The sequence below is a fragment of the Leguminivora glycinivorella genome, chromosome 16 (assembly GCF_023078275.1).
Source record: "Leguminivora glycinivorella isolate SPB_JAAS2020 chromosome 16, LegGlyc_1.1, whole genome shotgun sequence".
In the NCBI taxonomy this organism is placed as follows: domain Eukaryota; kingdom Metazoa; phylum Arthropoda; class Insecta; order Lepidoptera; family Tortricidae; genus Leguminivora; species Leguminivora glycinivorella.
Window position 1 is genome coordinate 12,597,922 of NC_062986.1, and position 20,777 is coordinate 12,618,698.

The following is a 20,777-nucleotide window of genomic DNA, read 5'->3' on the forward strand; positions in this document are numbered from 1 at the left end:
TCGTCCGTAAGTATTCTTCGGTTTTCCTGAAGTCAGAGTCTTTCTTGAAGTTCGTTTCCACTCGCTGAATAGCATCGATGATCTCCCTCTGACGTTGCAATATACGATCGTAATCATCCATGGCTCTTCAAGCAGGCACGATTTGTCAAATGTCAAAATGTCATAAAGTACCTTAAATAGTACTATAAATGTCAATGTCAAGCAGGCACGATTTGTCAAATGTCAAAATGTCATAAAGTACCTTAAATAGTACTATAAATGTCAATGTCAATAATGCAAGTGTCAATAGCAATAAAATGCCCAATGTCATAAAGTACCTTAAATAGTACTATAAATGTCAATGTCAATAATGCAAGTGTCAATAGCAATAAAATGCCCAATGCAAAATGTCAAATTCAATAGCTTGTCACGGTTCCTTAGTAGGTATTCTTGAAATCCATTGTGCGACACCACGTCCTCTCAACTAAGTTGGTGAGACCCGCTTGTGGGAGGCCAACCGAGTTGAAACGGTAACCACACTAACTTTCTCTGAACACCATCACTAAGCTCGAAGGACCAACATGTACGCGCCAGTTGACGGTACTGTCAGAATCCCAGGAATCCATAAATAACTCACATACGTTTGTTGTTAACCATAGTCTTTAATGCACTGATTTTGGTACTTAATGCAATTACACGTGTTGAATAAATAATCTAGGTCGCGCGAGTGCGCATATTTGCGTAAAGACATTGCTACAGTATATGCTATACCTACGCTGTACGATAGCTAGATCGTACAGAGGCACTTGGTGGCGGTTTTCTTCCGATAAGGCCAGCAATCGCCAGCGATTTCGGGTGAAGTGACGAGATGTTGCCGGAAGTTTAACTCGATATGAACAAATCGGCAACATCTCGCGCAGTGGGCCACCTGCTATATAAATAGGCAACTTTCCTTTTATTTAGCCAAATCAGCTACTTTTTAAGAACTGTCAAACCGAATTTGAACGATTTGCTAATATTAAATTATGAAGAATTCGAGTTGAGTGACGTCAAAGTCTGTATATACAGAGTGGGGCCTGTAACAAAGGCGAAGAATTGAACTGTAGGCTATTCTCCTTATACTGATCAACATTTGTTCAGTGACTTTTAAAAATTATGAAGTCTTTAAATTTTTAATTTTTCATACAAAATAAATATTAGCTTCAATGTACGCCATTATTGTTGTCATTGACGTTGTCTGTCACACTTTAGACTTAACAGAATTCGCAATACATTACCTCTTAGAAAAAACTTTCAAGGGTGATAAAAATCAAAATACAAGGAGGAGAATATAATAATAAGGAGAATAGCCTAGAGTTCAATTTTTCGCCTTTGTTACAGGCCCACTCTGTATTTATATATTACTATCCCACCTATTGAATAGAAATTGGATTTAAAACTGTTATTGGTGTCAACGATATAAAATGTAGCATTAAATTAAATCAATACACATCAGGTACGTCATACACTACAAACTAAAACTACACTAAACATACACTAAAACTAAAATATTCCTCCCTGTATCGTACCTCCTGGATTTAAAACGACATAACTACTGTCCATGTTTTTTTTTACAATTTTATAAGTACAGACAGGTTTACCCCGATTGCTTTGTAAATCCATAAGTGAGTGAACATGTACTCACTTATGGATTTACAAAACCGATAGAGAGTTTGGGACAAGCCCTTTGGTTTGAGCGCGTTGCGTAGCAGCGTTTTTGTAGTGTATTTGTCAGCTAAGCAACTGTCGTAGGCTACGACGTAGCTTATAACAAGGGTTGCCCAATTGACACACCCCTGTCTTTTTTTTCTTTAAAAAAATAAATTGAATCTGTGCTCATGAACATGTTTTCAATGTCTATTTGAAAAAAGACGCGCTATTTGCTTCTTTTCTTATGCGCACTGCCAAGGAGTGGAATTCCTTGCCGGCTTTTATATTTCCGAGCTCATATAACCCGGCAACCTTCAAATCAAGAGTGAACAGGCATTTTCTAGGCGAGCTCACTCCATCGTAGGCCACGTCTTTGCCTTTGGCTAGTCTGTGGCCAAGAGTAAGCCCATTTATAAAAAAAACATTAAAAGATGAGCGTTGGAAGATACAAGCAGCTAAAAATAGATGTGACCATTTTGTGACGCATCATTATGTCTTTTTTTTCTTTAAAATTTTCTTTTATGTATTTGTATATTATATATATCGTTGTCTGAGTACCCACAACACAAGCCTTCATGATCTTCCCGTGGGACTCAGTCAATCTGTGTAAGAATGTCCTATAATATTTATTTATTATTTATTTATTTATTTTATCTGTGATAATGAACATATTTTCAATGTTTGAAAAATATTTATTTAAACACCCTGCAAAGTTCATCATCATCATCCTCTTTGCGTTATCCCGGCATTTGCCACGGCTCATGGGAGCCAGGGGTCCGCTTTGACAACTAATCCCAAGATTTGGCGTAGGCACTAGTTTTACGAAAGCGACTGCCATCTGACCTTCCAACCCGGAGGGTAACTAGGCCTTATTGGGATTAGTCCGGTTTCCTCACGATGTCTTCCTTCACCGAAAAGCGACTGGAAAATATCAAATGACATTTCGCACATAAGTTCCGAAAAACTCATTGGTACGAGCCGGGGTTCGAACCCACGACCTCCGGATCGAAAGTCGCACGCTCTTACCGCTAGGCCACCAGCGCTTCACCCTGCAAAGTTCATATTGATTAGCATATCCGTCTATCCGAAGCTGGTTTCGCGGGATGCACTAACAGCATAATAGGATTGGCGCGCAAACAAGGCTACTCGTAGTCCTAATCTAGTTTTCACGTGAAATCACGAACAGATTAGCATAATTGAATCTTACGCGCCAAAGCTAATGAATAGAACAATACAGTTTGGAGGGTCTTTTGATTGTCTGACTGAGGCTAGTTAAGTTATTAATTGTTATTGAAGATAAATAGTGTGCAGACTTCGCTAGGTAAATAATAGGCAAAGAGGCGTCCGTTTCTACATAGATATAATTCGTAGTCCTCATTCCTCTCAGAAATTACGTTACCGAAGATTTTTATGTATCTACTTACCTAAGTATATTAATTGTAGCATAGATATTATACCCTTCGACTTTATATGCAGTTAAAAGCAAAAAGTCGTTCTTAACATTTTATTTTCGCTACACAATTTCAAAAAAAATCGAGGCAAAATTATATTAAGATAAGATCGTTTTTTGCGGCCCGTCCACTTCATCTTAATGACCAATTGACCATGTTCATAAATTGTTCAAGTATTGTTTTCGTTTTGCTTAAGGTGTAAATTTATCAATTAAAATACTTAAAAGTTCAATGTTAAATTAACTGAGCAATTCCTGAAAAGTTTGTACATTTGGATCACGTCTCCGATTTTGATAAAAATTGGTAGGCTGATAGAGTCCATGATGCTGAGCAAGATCCACTAGGTTTCCCAAGTAGTTTGTATGAAACCTTGCGTTTTTGTTACCAGATTTATATACATTTTCGGTAACAAAAAAGGAATGTTCCATACAAACTACGTGGGACATTTTTGGAATCCTAGTGGATCTTGTTCTGCATCAAGGACTCTACCATTAAGGGTCTACCATTTTTGTCAAAATCAGAGACGTGATCCAAATGTACAAACTTTTCGGGAATTGCTGATCTAAAGATATTTCAAATAGTTTGCGTGTACCTAAATTTTAAGACCTCTTTTTACTAAGTACATACTAAATACCGATTCCTCTTTCATCTAAAAAAAATAACATAAAATAAAAATAAAAATCATTTATTTCGGACAAAAATAATAAATTGTTAGTTACAAAAAACTTAAGGCAAGAAAACGTTGTCCTATACGTCTTTACCGCCACTATCATAATAATTTTAGCCAACAAAAAGGGCAGTATTTCTACAACAGCGGTTTCTTTGTTGGGATCATTGTATCAAAGGATTACGGTTTAAGGCTTCTTTGATTTCCCGAGAGCTGAAAGACATGTTATAGAGATAAAAATAGTGGGTAAGAATTACTCGAGCATCAAATGGTCAGAATACCTATTCACACACACATGCTTATATTGCCTGTGTCATGTGGAAAGGTGTGTGAGAGAAATATGTGACCATAACAATTTGACTAATCCTATGGGTCTAGTGAAAAAGGGTATAACTCAAATTGACTCGGTGAAAAAGGGCACAAGTCCCACCCCACTTCGGACTTGTGACCTCTTTCACCGAGTCAATTTGAGTTATATACCCTTTTTCAATAGACTCACAGTTATCTAAGCCTTGTGTTGAAAATGGTGAGAAACTTGTAAATAACATGACGTTTATTTTTATGCAGCATATAACTGCTAAAACATAGGTACCAAAAGGTAAAACACACACATATGTGAGTGTGCACGGGAAAACGTCCCACTTTGTCGATTGCTATAAATCCGCTTTGTCAGTTTATTCATATAAAGATACAAGTAAATCTCGCCTTAATGGTAACCGACAAAGTGGGACGTTTTACTAAACACACTCACATATTTAGATAACAGTATAAAATACTCAAATATTATAAAATGAGATGAAAGGTTAAAACGTAAACATAAATATTGCGACGTTTGTAAATATATTTCGACATCAAATCCCTGCATCATACCCTGAGTTAGCACCTGCACACGTATGCACAACATACACATTTGTCATTTCTACCGTCTTGCTCGTGTAACAACCAACAAAATTTTCACACTTATAATATAAATGTATAGTAAATGTTACCTCGCGTCGGCGGCATGCTTATCACCCGACCTCCAGTCTCGTGTGGCGCTGACGTATGTTCGATAAACAGTTCACTATTAGTCCCGATAAAGATGAAAATATTTTCCATGTGCTCGATTTGTTGAGAGACAGCAAAATAAATATCAAAGCAACTGAAGTGCACGATTCAGATTTTCCAACTTGGTACAGATTTGAACTGGTTTTAATGCGATGAACCAGTTTATTAGTTTTAAAAATCGTGTGTCGAAGTCTCAGTTGCGCCTGGGAGAGCAAACTTACAAAAAAATGGAAAATATCTATGTATCTATCAAGATATAAATAGGTACTGGCAAATTTCCGGTTAGCGATTATCATTATGATTGGTACGCCTCACAATCATCGCACAAGATTTTATCTGTGTCGCTTGCACAAATGAGCGTGAGCCATCTTCAATACGAGGATACTTGCTACACTGATTTCCGAGTCAGCCATATTCTTTTCTTTTGCGAAGTTGACGTACTTGTTTATGTATTATTTAATAGAAAATTTCAAAACTTGAAGAGATTGGTGCTTTGATCTTCAACATGAATTCAACAATCTCAAAGTGGGCTCTAGCATTCGACAAAGTAATACACGCTTGAAAACCCATTTCGTCTTTATCAGTTGGCAGAGTATAGGGGTATAAATTTACTAAGTTTTCACGAGTGGGTAGGTAAATACTTACTGCATGCCGAGACGCGTTCCCTCTCAATTTGTCTCAGACGCAGACTGAATGTCAGGCAAAGGACGAATGCCTGTATCAAGAGATTGCTTGTGACACGAAACCTATATCAAGCTCTATGAAATGCTCAACTTGCGTTTAAATAAATCGAATGCTGAGAATTTATCAAGTAGCGGCCCGCATCATTATAAAATTTGAGCACGATAACGAAGTGACTAACTACCTACATACGTATGTATGCATAGATTATATTTTACTCTAGCTTCTAACTGCAAATTTGTCTGTGTGGTATCGCCATGATAGTTAGTAGTAAAACCTGTCACATGACCTTAGTAGAAACTGTCACATGACCTTCCTGAGACGTTAAACTCACGACAATTTTTTATTTCCCCAAATCGGTTGAAGGTACCTAAAAGCTCGGCCACACATGCGCGTTTTGAGAGCCTAGCGTGGTGCTAGCCTAGTGGAGCGCAATGATGGCGGTTCGCCGGACGAAGCAGAGCGCATTCAGCGCGCATTCCGCTCAAAAGCTGGGTCCACACTTGTGACATGGCGACGGACCGGACTACGTGGCATCGGACAGGACATGTTACGCTAAATGTGGACGATCTAGGTTGTGCTGACACGGTCACAGTCCATGAGTACGACGAAATGTTACAAGTGTAGACGCATGGTGGCGAACTGGACTGCTGCGTGGCATGGCACACGCGATTGTTATTGTTCCTTCCAACAATAGGCTAGTTTCCTATAAGTACTTAAAATAAAATATTTTATGCAATGCACGAAATAAAGCACCACATAATCAGAAGAAAAATATGGACAGTAGGTATGTTTAAACATTATTTTGTATTTAATAACTCAAAGAGAAAGATATAAAGTAAATGAATTGACTGTGACGTCACTCCTCGGTATTTCATAGTAATTCCATATTAGCATATCATTTTGACAGTTGTTAAAAAGAAGCTGATTTGACTAGTAGGAAACTAGCCTACTGCGAGAGACGTAGTGGACGTATCGCCAGGACACGTCTTGACGTAATCCACTTCTATCCCGTGTCTGTCCCATGTCTGTATCTGTGTCATCTGGCGTACTTCGACACGTGTCAAAAATGCAAGTGTGGACGTGTCCTGGTCACGCGGACAATAGCGAACATCCTTTGAAGAAAACCGACTTTCGATGGATCGGCTCGAAACACGTAACTTTAATGCGTGACAGTACACTGATCAGCGTCCACATTGGGCCTGGATTGTAGATCGTATCTCCATACATTGTCCGGCCAGTTATCCTGTGACCGGGAGTTTCTTCCAGTGTTCGGAATGGATTGTGCCGTACTGCAGGTTGTAACAAATTGTTCGCATAACAAAAGACGTCCACATTAACGGTACTGACACGTGTTCGTGATACGGTCACGGGATAATGTTCGGCAAATTGTCACAAGTGTGGACCCAGCTTTAGGCTACGCTATCAAAACGCCCTATGTTTGGCCGAGGCTTAATGTGAAGAGCTAACAGATAGTATAGTTCAGGCCACATAGTAACACACACACTACAACAGATATACAACATAACAAATAGGATAGCCGGGATGAGGTGGTAGTAGCATTTTTGTTATATTTGTGTTTATTTGTTATATCGCTGCTTCTGCGACATGTTTCGAGCCAATTTGGAAGGCTCCTCTTCAGGCATGTAGGAGTGAGTATAACCGTAGATTCATGAAATATTTGAATATGTCTCTTAAAAGTTTAACGCCTATAAATTGCTATTTGTTAATGTCTTTGTCAAAAGAACATCTTCTAAAACTAAATTTACTTTCAAACGTCATTTAAAAAAATACCTTTTAGAAAAACAAAATTTGGGTATCCCTTATGGCTGCCAAGTTGCGGATTACCGGATTCAATTATTTTTATTTCCTATTATTTGATGCAAATTATTATTTGATTTAACAAGTTAAACACACATTTCTATTCATCATAACATTCATCTTACTCGTTTCATAGGCAATTATTTATAGGTATTTTAGGTATATACTTTCATCTCTTTACAATTTTTCTTATCCTGTTTAATTATGTGTTGACGTGATCTGATCTGGTTCCGGCAGAATATCAGCGCTGCTGCCTCAGGGCGCAGCGTAATACTGAGCCGGAACCCTTTTGTCTTGTTGCGACGCGCACAGTACTATAATAAACTATTGTAAACATCTGTGCAATTTCCTGTTTTCAATTTGCTTATTATGTATTTTAATTCTTTTTTGTAACTTATTTCTTTTGTGTATTCTGTGTGTATTGTGACAAGCAAATAAACGGATATCTATCTATCTATCTATCTATCTAAAGGGATATCTATCTAAACACTGATTTTAACTTCATGATCTTTACTCATGTATAGTAAACGGGACTTAATCCTGTATAACTAATTTTGAGAGAATTACTTCCTACATTTTACAAGTGCTTATCCCACTTCTCCCTTTACACGTGACAACAGTGCACATTAATTTTAAAGCTCGGCGAAGCGCAATTCTCTCCGGTGTATTCCATTTTGCGGAATGCTTATTAAGAGAATTGCACTAAAAGGAAATAACTCCGCTGGGTACTATTTCGCACGTGAAACGTAAGCCGACACAGCAATGTGAGACTGGGTAACCCTTTCACTTCCAAGTTGTATTAAAAGGGTTCATTACAATTAATTATGAAGAATAAAAGTTTGAGTACTGTCAATGAGTTTACGTAAGTAGGTATGCAACTAAAATTCACACTGTTAGTGCGTTTTCACATTATCCGATCCGATATCGGATGTCGGAAGGATTTGAAAGACAAAAATCAAAATGGCGGCTTAAATGTATGGCATATCGGTCCTACATCCAATATCGGATCGGATAATGTGAAAACGCACGAGTATATTTAAGCTAGGAGACAAATTAAATTATTTTACATTATATATGGCACTTCGATCCGAAGGTCGCGGGTTCGAACCCCGGGTCGTACCAATGAGTTTTTCGGAACTTATGTGCGAAATGTCATTTGATATTTGCCAGTCGCTTTTCGGTGAAGGAAAACATCGTGAGGAAACCGGACTGATTCCAATGCATGAGGCCTAGTTACCCTTCAGGTTGGAAGGTCAGGTGGCAGTCGCTTTCGTAAAATTAGTGCCTACGCCAAATCTTGGGATTAGTTGCCAAAGCGGACCCCAGGCTCCCATAAGCCGTGGCAAATGCCGGGATAACGCAAGGAGGATGATGACACTATATATGGCACACGCACACACACACACACACACTACATTACTTGTCAAGTTGTCAGGTAATGAGCTCATTACACAAATACATATAGGTATCAAAAATTTGAATGGCTATATGTACTGTAAAATTTTGTACGATACATGTGCGAATACTATAATATATATTAATTTTTGGACTTGTCGTCTTTTCTTTCATGTATGATATACCTAGATATTTTTCTGGCACGAACGAAGTGACACTAGTGACTTCCTTCCGATATTTAGTTCATCGATAACATACATTAATTATTAAAATTATGTCATTAATTATTGCCGTAGCACTGAATTTTGAGTAAGTAGTTGAATGTGCTCTGTCTACCCCGTTTAGGGAAAACAGGTTGATTTTATGTAAAAAGCGACTGGTAAATAACATTAATGTTTTATACAAAATGTCACATGTTTAAAATTTTGACAATAATAATAAAAGGAACCATAAGTATTTTAATAGTTTACGTAATTTCCTACACGATTATTCAAGATTATAGAGATTATTATTTGGGGTAAGTAATAACCTTATGTAAGGCTATTTATCGATAAAAGGATTGTCGATGTTTTTATTTTGTCAAGCACTAACAACTTCACGTTCCTACCAGAAAAATATCTAGGTATAATGATATACCTATTTAGATTTAGTTTTTTTGTCGGAAAGCTGAGTTAGTCGGGAGTGTTCTTAGCTATGTTTCTTGAAAATCGGTCTACTATGTCGCAGTCGGTGGTTTTTTCAAAATTTTAATTTTGTGGTTAGGTTATATCCTTAAATACCAATACATTACGGGCACCTTTAAGGTTATTTATACTAAAAAAAAAAACAGTTGCTCAACAACACTAGCAAAAAACCCAATTTCTAATACATTTACGAGTTTTTTCCTTAAGCTCTGCGACAGTCCTGAAAGCAGTTCAACAATAGTCTTTTCACCGTGAGCGAACACTTTCACTGCCATTGTGGATATTTTCTAAAGAGGGCTCAACTATTGTTGTATAACTGTTTGCCTACATTACAAAGTAACAATCCTTTCTTATTTTTTCGCTTGAACTCATATATTTTCTCATTGCTTTGGATGCCTTGCAAGGTATCTTATACTTTTAAACGAGCAATTCTTGTATATTTATTTATTTATTTATTTATTTATTTATATATATATTTATTTACACTGACGATCTCGGAAACCGCTCTAACGATTTCGCAGAAATTTGTTATGTGGGGGTTTTTGGGGGTGAAAAATCGGTCTAACTTATCCTTAGGTCCCGGAAAACGCGAATTTTCGAGTTTTCATGCGTTTTTCTTCGCGCGCCATCTCGTGTGCAGTAGTTGTACTGTTAAGACAGAATTCTTTCGGTCGATGTAAGTACTATTTATTGCAAACACTAGATGGCGACACAGGTCAAGGCTAAAACGAATAGAAAATACACTATTTGAGTTTTTGTGGCGAAATGCGCGCCATCTCGTGTGGAATAGTTGTGTTGTTAAGGCTGAGAATTATTTCGCTCGATGTAGGTACTATTCATTTTTGAACTAGATGGCGACACATGTCAAGGATACGAAACAGAACCGAGCGAAGCTCGGTTGCCCAGATATTACATTTTAATGTAAGTAGGTGGAAAATGATCTGAAAATACAGCAATAGATGTTGAATATTCATGAATAATTCCTTTTCGAACGATAACCTGACAGGTTGATTGTGTAAAATATATTACCTACTTTAACCATATTTAACGACTTTACTTGTAGCTAGTAGATTATTTATTTAATAATGTTTTTCATATTTTGACTGGTACAATTCTTAAGTTGAGTCGGACAGGTGGATGAAATAAGGAAATGACACATTTATGATAACATTTTTTCTTTTTGTTCGGTCTGTATAAATATTATGACATATAAACCTATTTCTAAAGTAGATTAAGGTACAGCGGGACAAATCGCGACTGGGAGGCAATTGCAACTGATTAATTTTTACCACGTTTTACAATGTTTTATTCTTAATTAGAGTGTCCACTGGTAATTAGTGGCACATGGCACGCGTGTTCAGTGGATACATGTGGAACTCAACTTAATAGTGTAATAATGGAAAAATGGATCAGTTACAATCGCCCCACAGTCGCGATTTGTCCCGCTGTACCTTATATATGTTTTAGAAATACATAGTGACAAAATTCATTGTAAATACTTTTCAGGGCGTTATTATTTTAAAAAATAGGTAATCACACTTTGAAAAATAATCCTCTAAAATGTTAAATTTTATTACATTTATTAATTAATTTTGACACACTTGCGAAGTCATTCATTCAAAACACTCCTTCATTCGTTAGTAAGAGATAATGAATATTTCAAATTATAGTGATAGCAATCGAGACTGTGAAACTATTTAGATCGTTATCAACTTATCATTTTTGTAATTAATCAATTTAACCTACCGACGTAGTTTCTAAATACTCATGAAATATTTGGTAACAATTTAATAAATTTACTGTTGTTTGAGTTTCAAAATGCATAACTATTTTTTATAATTGTAGGAATATTCTGATCGCCCTTGGAGTATGTTGTTGTCACTTGTTTCGATGTGTAAAAGTCAAATAAGTACGAGTAAACTACTATTTGTAAACGTAATATTTGCGTGAACAATGTTATGTAGGTACATAATAACATATATGTACATATATATGTTTACATACATCTATATGTAATTATGTATACATAAATATGTGTGTCGTATGCTACCGAATCAAATGGATAATCTCCTTTTCAAACATGAACTGAAACACCTGTCAACTTAATTAACACGATCAATATATAATGTATCTGTGTAACTCAATCTATCGTCGTAAGGTTATCCGCGTGGTTTGCCGAGCACACGCTGCCGTATTGTTTACGAGGCTATCATATGACAAGCGATAAGGCGTCACCGACTACATCGTTGCGCTGCGATAGTGTTAGAGTTAGACCGACTCCGCGGCTACCGCGTCCCATCGTGTGTACCGCGCTTTAACCACGAGCGCTGTTCTATTTTCAAAAATCCTTGCGAAAATTTGCATTTTTTTATTATTACCAGCCAGTTGCATAAAGGTTTTTTAATAAAACTAGAATCTGTGTAAACTTTTAGTACCTATTTGTGTGATTGAGTGTAAGTGTACTGTGGTGAATTAAATCTTATGACATAATATATTACATTCATAGACCGAAGCATGCATAGCTGGAAATGGAGATAGACATTTCGGAATTAAAAGGTAAATTATTAAATATTTATTTTTAATAACAGTTTAGGCACATTGTCGAGCGACGTAATGTGTTATTATTTTCATATTTTCCTTAAAATGTTGTTTATAATCCAAACATAATAATATATTACGGAGATCGGAATGAATATGAAACTTGTAATAAATATAATATATTAAATACTCAGCTAGGATTGTCAATGGTACAATAATAATCAATTCACGCTGTTTGGCTTGAAGCCAATGTAATGAAGTGACCATTCGATAAAGCGCCATATTCCTCGCGTCCAGAGCTGAATTGGAATTGCCCGTGGTGTAGATAAAGTTCACGATTTAGGTTATCTAGCCACTATAGCTATAGAGATTGAACAAAAATCAATAATAACTTCTACGCGCACTCTTGTCTAGATAACATCTCCACCTAGATAAAGATGTTCTGTCCTAGGTCATATATTATTTATAATATAGCCTATATTTTTAATATATATTACACATATTAGTCACTTACGACCTTAATGAACAAGCTTTTATAAAATAATTACGATATTATTAGGTGCCTTATTCAATATTTTACCCAGATTGGTTGTAACTGAAAACCCGGCATTTACTGATTCGACGTCACAATCACAAGCAATCACGATATTCACGATGAACGAAATAGATTGCCGCGTAAAAAACAAGCCAAATTTTTCTTTTACAATATTTATGGCGGTTATATTTTAGTTTAAGTATATTAAACATATACACGCAGTAAGAGTTTTTAATGATTCACGGTTATTTTCATTAGACTTACGGTTATTTTTATTGACCGGAATAAAAAATATCGAAATATCGGGAGCTCGACAAAAATCAAAAAGGTAATCACGGTCTATATCCCGGTCAATATAAGTCTATATACACGCAATGTTTAGTTTATATTTTTGCACATGATTAATTAGCTGCGGTAATTACAGCATAGTTGCTTACATAAAATGTTATAACACTTATTAACCACAATCAAAGTCCATGTTTGCTGATTTGTGTCATTATTAGTTATATTGTTTTGTTACTATGTAGGTATATTTAACGACATAACTAAGTGAAATATTTCCTGTAGTTATTTAAACCCTAAATTTTTTGTTACTTATTGGCGTATTCTCGTGTTAATTTTAGAAAGTCGTTTTAGAAACTAAAGCATTCGCACATTCTATTCACGTAGTCCAATAAAATCAAGTCTTTAGTGTTCTTTACATATCCCGCACCTTTTTTTGGTCTTCTCTGTTTGGCCTAAAGGTTGACTGGTAGAGAATGCCATGTAGCATTAAGTTCGCCTTTTGTAACTGTATATTTTTACTGTGCAATAAAGTTTAAATAAATAAATAAATAAATTCTAGTAAAGACCTATTATTATAAAAATGTCAACACTGTATAGCCAACTAACTTATTAGTTTAGCATGAATAATACTAAGTTTTTCTAACTGCACTTCAAGACATATCTACCTGCCTAACTAGCCGTAGCCGAATGGCAATCGTCGACGCCAGATGCCGACAGAAATGCAGTCTGGCTCTGTCGCGCCAATACACAAGAGCGATAGAGATAGATCTACGAAACAGATACTATCGTGAGCGTTTGTGCATTTGGCTACATACTTTGGTGATAGGCTACAAAGATATTATTTCATATCACCCTGAAAAAAACAGTGAATAAAAGTAACTAAGAACTATTGAAACAGACAATTGATTTTCAGCTGCTGTTTATTTCACAGATTTCTTTAACTCAAAAACGCTGCCATGAAATTAAACCTTTGTTACCGATCACTATTGATCACTCTTCTTACACGTGAAAGTCACTTGCATCGGCACATTCACCCTGTCCAAATTTTCACGAAGTAAATACGTATCAGAGTAAATGGCCGTAAACATTGTGACCGCTCTTGAGTTGACGTCATAAATTATCGATAGACAGGTAAACGCGACTTCCCGTTCAGCATCATGAGACAATCGTTCACGTCCGTCGTTCCAGAACGTTCTAACTAAGTGTCCTAACTTGAGCCCGATATACCTACAGTCCTACATAGTCCCGGAGACCGAAACTGTCACCTGATAATGAATAGGAACTATGGAAACAAAACACATATTTGTATACGCGAACGCTAGTTTCTTAAAAGTCAGCAATGCGCAGTAACACCTGTTAATTTCCAGGCGTACTATACAGACAAGTAATATGCTTGTTTGTCACCAACTTGGTATAAAATAAATCAAAAGGCCTGGCTTTAATTCCGTTATTAAGGCACTTGTCCCACCGCAAGCTAGTAAGAGTAGTAAGCTATGAGCTATCGGCTATAAAAACGAACAAAAGATAAGCACTCCTGTGCAAATAAAAGAAACACGGCGATATTAATAGCTCACCGCTGGGCGAGTAGCTATAAACACCGCCGTGTCTCTTTCATTTACACGGGAGTGATTATCTTTTGTTTGTTTTTATAGCCGATAGCTCATAGTTTACTAGCTCGCGGTGGGACCAGTGCCTAACCGAAGAAAATAACCTTGGGCGACCAAAATCGGGATCTACAAATGTGTTATGTCAACTTATGTGACTCGTTTAGAGATGGCATGTACTGTGACACTGTACACTTACGAAAATTGGAACTTTAATGTCATTTTGCCAACATATTTATTTTGTGGAAATAACTTCATAAAGCTACATCGACAAGAACATTCTTAAATGAAATAATAATTGCTATTTAGTCCTATTTGAAGAACAAAAGCGCAAAGACCAAAATTAACGTAGGGTCAACAAACCTCTTTAAATTTTCAAAGTTGATCCATATAGACATGAAACAATTTATAACGCGCTTCAGAGGCATCCAAGCGCGCACTAAGGTAATTGTTTCAGTCATAATATTGTAAGACATCAAAGTGAAGGACGTTTACAGCGTATAAAGCTCCAAATAAATTAGCTACACAATACGTGGCTACAATTCAAATAAACTGTTTGTGAACCGTATTCAGAAAGATTTTTATTTTTTATACTACGTCGGTGGTAAACAAGCATACGGTCCGCCTGATGGAAAGCGGTCACCGTATCCTATGGACGCCTGCAACTCAAGGAGTGTCACATGCGCGTTGCCAACCTATTAGACCCCTGGAAATGCAGAAACCTAACTCTGATAATAAACTTTCTTTCTTTCTTTTTTCAAAATATGTAGTTGTCAAAGAGTACATGTTTCATAGCACCGCAAACCGCCTGTGAACTCGCTGCGACGGTGTTTACAATTATTCGAAATAGAATAGTAGATATCACGTTGGACAGCTGCCAATAGTAACAATGCCACCGACCGCGGTATGTCATCACTCATCAGATACCTCAGCCACCTGATGACAGCCTAAATCTTCTTTATTTCTAATGGTAGGTATTAAGAGAGTTGAGACAACTGGTATTTAACATTTTATTATTTCATTAGGATATTTCTTTATCATTATCCGACATCGTAATTTTTCCAGCAATTTTGTTGCAGCATTGTCCTGTTAAAGGAGTATACATGTCCTAAGACAGTTGGAATAGTTATTTAGGATTAATAACAGTAATATGAGCCTTAATTGATCACCTACCTTGAAAACACGTGTATGAATTCCTTTTTTTCTACCATGCTGCACTGAAATTGAGAGAAAAGTTATGATCATTGATTGAGCATTTATAAATGGAAAGTAGAACCATGAAAATAAAACCGGCCAAGAGCGTGTCGGGCCACGCTCAGTGTAGGGTTCCGTAGTTTTCCGTATTTTTCTCAAAAACTACTGAACCTATCAAGTTCAAAACAATTTTCCTAGAAAGTCTTTGTAAAGTTCTACTTTTGTAATTTTTTTCATATTTTTTAAACATATGGTTCAAAAGTTAGAGGGGGGGGACGCACTTTTTTTTCCTTTAGGAGCGATTATTTCCGAAAATATTAATATTATCAAAAAACAATCTTAGTAAACCCTTATTGATTTTTAAATACCTATCCAACAATATATCACACGTTGGGGTTCAAATGAAAAAAAATATCAGCCCCCACTTTACATGTAGGGGGGGTACCCTAATAAAACATTTTTTTCCAATTTTTATTTTTGTACTTTGTTGGCGTGATTGATATTGGTACCAAATTTCAGCTTTCTAGTGCTTACGGTTACTGAGATTATCCGCGGACGGACGGACGGACGGACAGACAGACATGGCGAAACTATAAGGGTTCCTAGTTGACTACGGAACCCTAAAAAGCTACTGTAAATTTAATATACATGAAGTTTTAGTGAAACGCCGTTATCGGCGAACTTTTTCAGAGACTATACTGTCATTCTTTTATTTATTTATATTTGTCAATTTATTTAAAAGAGTTGCATTATGGAGACAATTTAATGCCCCTTCGCGGTATGTGATACCTTACTCACTTTATATTGTTACTAGCTTTTTCCCGCAGCTTCGCTCGCGTTAGAAAGAGACAAAAAGTAGCCTATGTCACTCTCCATCCCTTCAACACACACAAACATACAGACACACACACTTTCCCATTTATAATATTAGTACGGATGGTTAGGATTTATTTCTCGTAAACCGAATTGAAATTAGGACCTTGAGGTCTTCTAAAAACATATTTTTAAGGTTTAGGTTTAGTTCATGACTACAAATATTTATTTATTTTTAATAAGTCGAATTTATAAGGCTAATCGGAATTATGTTACAGTTACATGAAAGGCAATAGTGTCATATTACTGTTATATCTAAATAATGTCAAGGATATTTCTATATAATTGGAGCAAACCGTTATAAAAATAGCTTAAGGTGACTTTTCAAAATGTACCTAATAATTAGTGTGTTGAACCTGGGTTAGGTGCACTAGGGTTGAGTTCTAATAATTGCTGTTATTAATACAGAAATATGCTTTACTTTTGCTATTAATGTTCTTGACTTTTAGTTCTTAATCTAACCTTACTATTATGTCCGCGCAACATCAAAATACCAACCCGATATCTGCTTTTCAGTTCTTCGGCACTGTTACTTTTTGCTTTTAACTGACAGGGTAATGCCTGGCTTGGCGTCAGGATAATCTGTAGACCCCACAGATGTCATTATATCATAGGTCAAGAAAACGTATCTACTTAGCGTGTCAATTGAACTCTGTATAATCCACTAATTTGTCCGTCTTTAATCGCAGCTTGCAGCTCTCGGGCGTCAACAAAAACGTGATACGTGATATTTGTAACGATTTTTACGTGATATTTAATTGCAACAACATAAAAATTATGAACCCTCAAGGGCCTGAGACATATTTAAAATCACGGACAAGTAACAACTTCAGTACAAAATCTGACACGCTCGGGCCCTAAGGTACAGCGGGGCAAATCTCGACTGGGGGGCAAATGTAACTGGTTAATTTTTTCCATGTTTTACAATGTTTGCATTATTAAATCATGTGTATTTGTAAGATTTTAAGATCCTATGTACATGACTTTTACAAATAAACATGTTATCTTATTTTATCTTATCTAAATAGAGTGTCCACCGGTTATATATGGTAGGTGTGCTCAGTAGATACATGTAGAACTCAACATCATAGTGTAATAATGGAGAAAATGCATTAGTTACAATTGCCCCCCAGTCGAGATTTGCTCCGCTGTTCCTTATACAAATAAATGAACGTTTCTTCTATCTAAATTTAGGTCTGTGGTAGACCCCTTAAGAAACAAAAATCTAATTCCAATTTTTACCAACATATGTTCTATTTTCTGGAACGTCTGAGTCTGGCCAAGCTCTTAGCAAAAGCACTCAGACGCTAGCTGAGACACTTACACCGACGCTACAGAAAATGGACCATAAAATCAAAACTCCAAACACACAGGAATCCGCATTGCCAGGTAACTGAGTAAAAGTTTGCAAAGTGAAGTGCATCTACTCAGACATGAAGTAGAAAATGTGAAAGCTCTGGGTATCCCAAATTACATTTCCTACGTAACTCCAGTTTCTTGAACGGGAAACCTCTACGAACCACATCTCTGGAACCGCAGGCTGTGATGTAGGAATATGTTCAGGACAAATTCAGATCCTAAAATATATCTAATGATTTTATTTATATTTCAGTTCATTTTTTAACCCCCGACGCAAAACCGACGGGGTGTTATATGTTTGACGTGTCTGTCTGTCTGTTTGTCTATCTGTGTGTGTGTATGTCTGTGGCATCGTAGCTCCCGAACAGATGAACCGATTTAGATTTAGTTTTTTTTTGTTTGAAAGCTTAATTAGTCGGGAGTGTTCTTAGTCATGTTTCATAAAAAATCGGTCACTATGTCGGGGTTTTTTTTTTCAAAATTGTAATTTTGTGGTTAGGTTATTTATTACTGGGTTTTATTATTTTGTTGTTTCGTGAACTTTTATGGTCAAATTTTGTTTGCCTCAGATTTGAAAAAAAGTTTGTTAGGTATGTCATAGGTCTGTTATAAGATCCCGCATATCGTGAAATTCCGAAACGTGAAAATCATTTCTTTGTTCCCTTAGTCGACGAAACTCTATATGTTTGTGAAGTTTGCCTTTCATCCATCTGAAGGTACGTAATGAACTTATTCTGGCAGGCAGTCCTGGTCGAGCGATAAATGATATAACATCAGGCCGTCCCTTTCGCACTATTTGCAAGTGAGATAGGGACGACGGTTTATTGTTTATCGCGCGACGATGCTATCGGTGCTGCTTATCTATTGGTTTGATGCGACTATCGACAAAAATTACACATTCTATTTCTACGATCTGCCGCCGACAAATACATAGTTTCCTATTTCGATCAAAACATAAATGACAATATAACAGTATGTCCATCATTTCAATATGAATGGTATTTTATTAACTCAATGGAAAATAAGATTACTTAAAATTTTCTCATCTCAAGTTTTAATCGAATCATAATCCTGAAGCAACAATGTATCTAAATCTATCTAGAAAATAAAAATCGTCCCAATGTCAAATCAGTAGGTATTTCTAAAATCTGAATCCGTGTGATCCATTTTTGCACGATGGCATACATCATATGCAAGCAAATGCCAAATACATTACTTATGCAGATATGGAAGTCGTGATAAATGCGAACTTTTCGCGTTCAACTTCGAGTTTTGTTCAAAGGTTTCTCAGTCCATATTTCTGAAAAGTAGTCGCGGCAAAGACGGAGTGGAAATGTTAAGTTTGAATAAACTCGGCCGTGATGTTTCAATATAAGATCAAGTATGCTGTGCGAAGAATATTCTTTGAAGTCATTTAACGTTTGGAGGATTCACTCTTTGTAGGAACTGCATTTCAGATGTAAATCAACTTCATTCAGACGCCTTTTATACAGTTAGTTCGTGTTAAACAGTACCTTGGTTTAATATTACATTTTGTGATTGTCGTCCTTTAAAGCTCGGCCACACATGCGCGTTTTGAGAGCATAGGCGGAACGTTAGCGGAGCGCAATGATAGCGGTGCGCCGGACGAACGCTGGCGTTGCGCCCAGCGGACACCGGCGGGAACTAACGAGCGCGGATTGCGTGCGCGTTCAGCGCGCATTCCGCTCCGCTAACGCTGCGCTATCAAAAGCCTTATGTGTGGCGGAGGCTTTAAGAACGTATTTTATACTTATTTTTAAATCTCATGGTGTTTCAGAGTTTTATTAAAACGGAACAATGATTAAAAATAATAGAAAGGAAACCCGACTGAGGTGCTCAAACGACATCTAAACGCTTGCGACATCGACCATGAGCGTTGGGAGGAGCTTGCTGGGAAAAGGTCATCTTGGCTAACTACGATCTATAACGGTGTTAAGGCATTTGAGGATAACCGCCTCAAAACTTTAGATGAAAAGCGCCAATTACGAAAAGAGAGACCTAAGCCCTCCTACGTGTACACGTATAACTCCGCTGGCGAGCTTTGTTGCCACCCGTGCCAGCGAGTATTTAAAAGCAAGTTCGGCCTGGCCAGCCACATTAGAGCACACGCAAGGAAACGTCCGTAAGGCTTATTTAGGGTCGCCGTCATCGAAAACGATGAGGAGGACTATATACACATATTATATTGAATCAATTACATATATTATAATCTCTACAAAACTGACCAGAGACAGCTTAGGTGTTGAGTACCTCTACCTACTCTGCTGCTGGCGTACACAGTAGGTTAGATTTTTATAGGTAATGTGTTTAGTTTTATATTTTTTTGTATAATTATGTTTTTGTATTTTTTTTAATTATTCATTAAAAACTATAACATTTACTTAGTTGTAATCACTTAATTCGATTACCATCACTAGCATCAGGTGATTCGTGTACTTGTTGGCCTCCTATATCAATAAAAAATAAAATCGTTATAAAACATACCAATCTTAAAAAATATAATTATATAAAGTAGGTTTTAAATTTAATTAAATACACGTATTTCCGCTAAAAGTATCAAAAAGACTCACACGGCCAATTTATCTCCTCCCTGCCTTGTATTCTGACAAATTAGTGAGATTGCACGCATGTTAGCACGCGAGCTGTGTTTGTTTATTCATGTATTAGTTTGTTATTGGCCGCGGGCCACAGCTCTATCAGGTCCATTCGAATCCACACTGCTACCGGAATGATATCTCATCATTACAGCCCGTTAAGCCCCATTTAGATGGTACGAGTTTCTCGCCTCGAACGTACGATTATCGAAGTACGAGAAAAAATATCGTATCATGTAAACTATGCGTACGATATCGCACGAGAGGGGGCGATAATCGCCTCGCCTTTGATATTTGTATGTCTCCGTGTAAACAAAACACATATGCGAGAATCGTATACGAGTTTATACGCTACTCAGTC

The 20,777-nt window shown here is 36.7% G+C and overlaps 1 protein-coding gene across 3 annotated transcripts in view; it reads left to right on the plus strand.

Moving 5' to 3' along the window:
• Positions 1 to 20,777, plus strand: part of LOC125234658 (high affinity cAMP-specific and IBMX-insensitive 3',5'-cyclic phosphodiesterase 8) — a 371,159-nt gene that overhangs the window by 130,632 nt on the left and 219,750 nt on the right. The window contains exon 1 of one of the 3 annotated variants that reach the window (XM_048140996.1): positions 11,751 to 11,969. The exons of the other annotated variants lie outside the window; for them this stretch is intronic. Within the exon in view, the coding sequence (XP_047996953.1) occupies positions 11,942 to 11,969 (28 nt within the window). The 5' untranslated portion in view covers positions 11,751 to 11,941. Of the gene's footprint in view, positions 1 to 11,750; positions 11,970 to 20,777 lie in introns of those variants that run through there. 3 annotated transcript variants of the gene reach the window in all.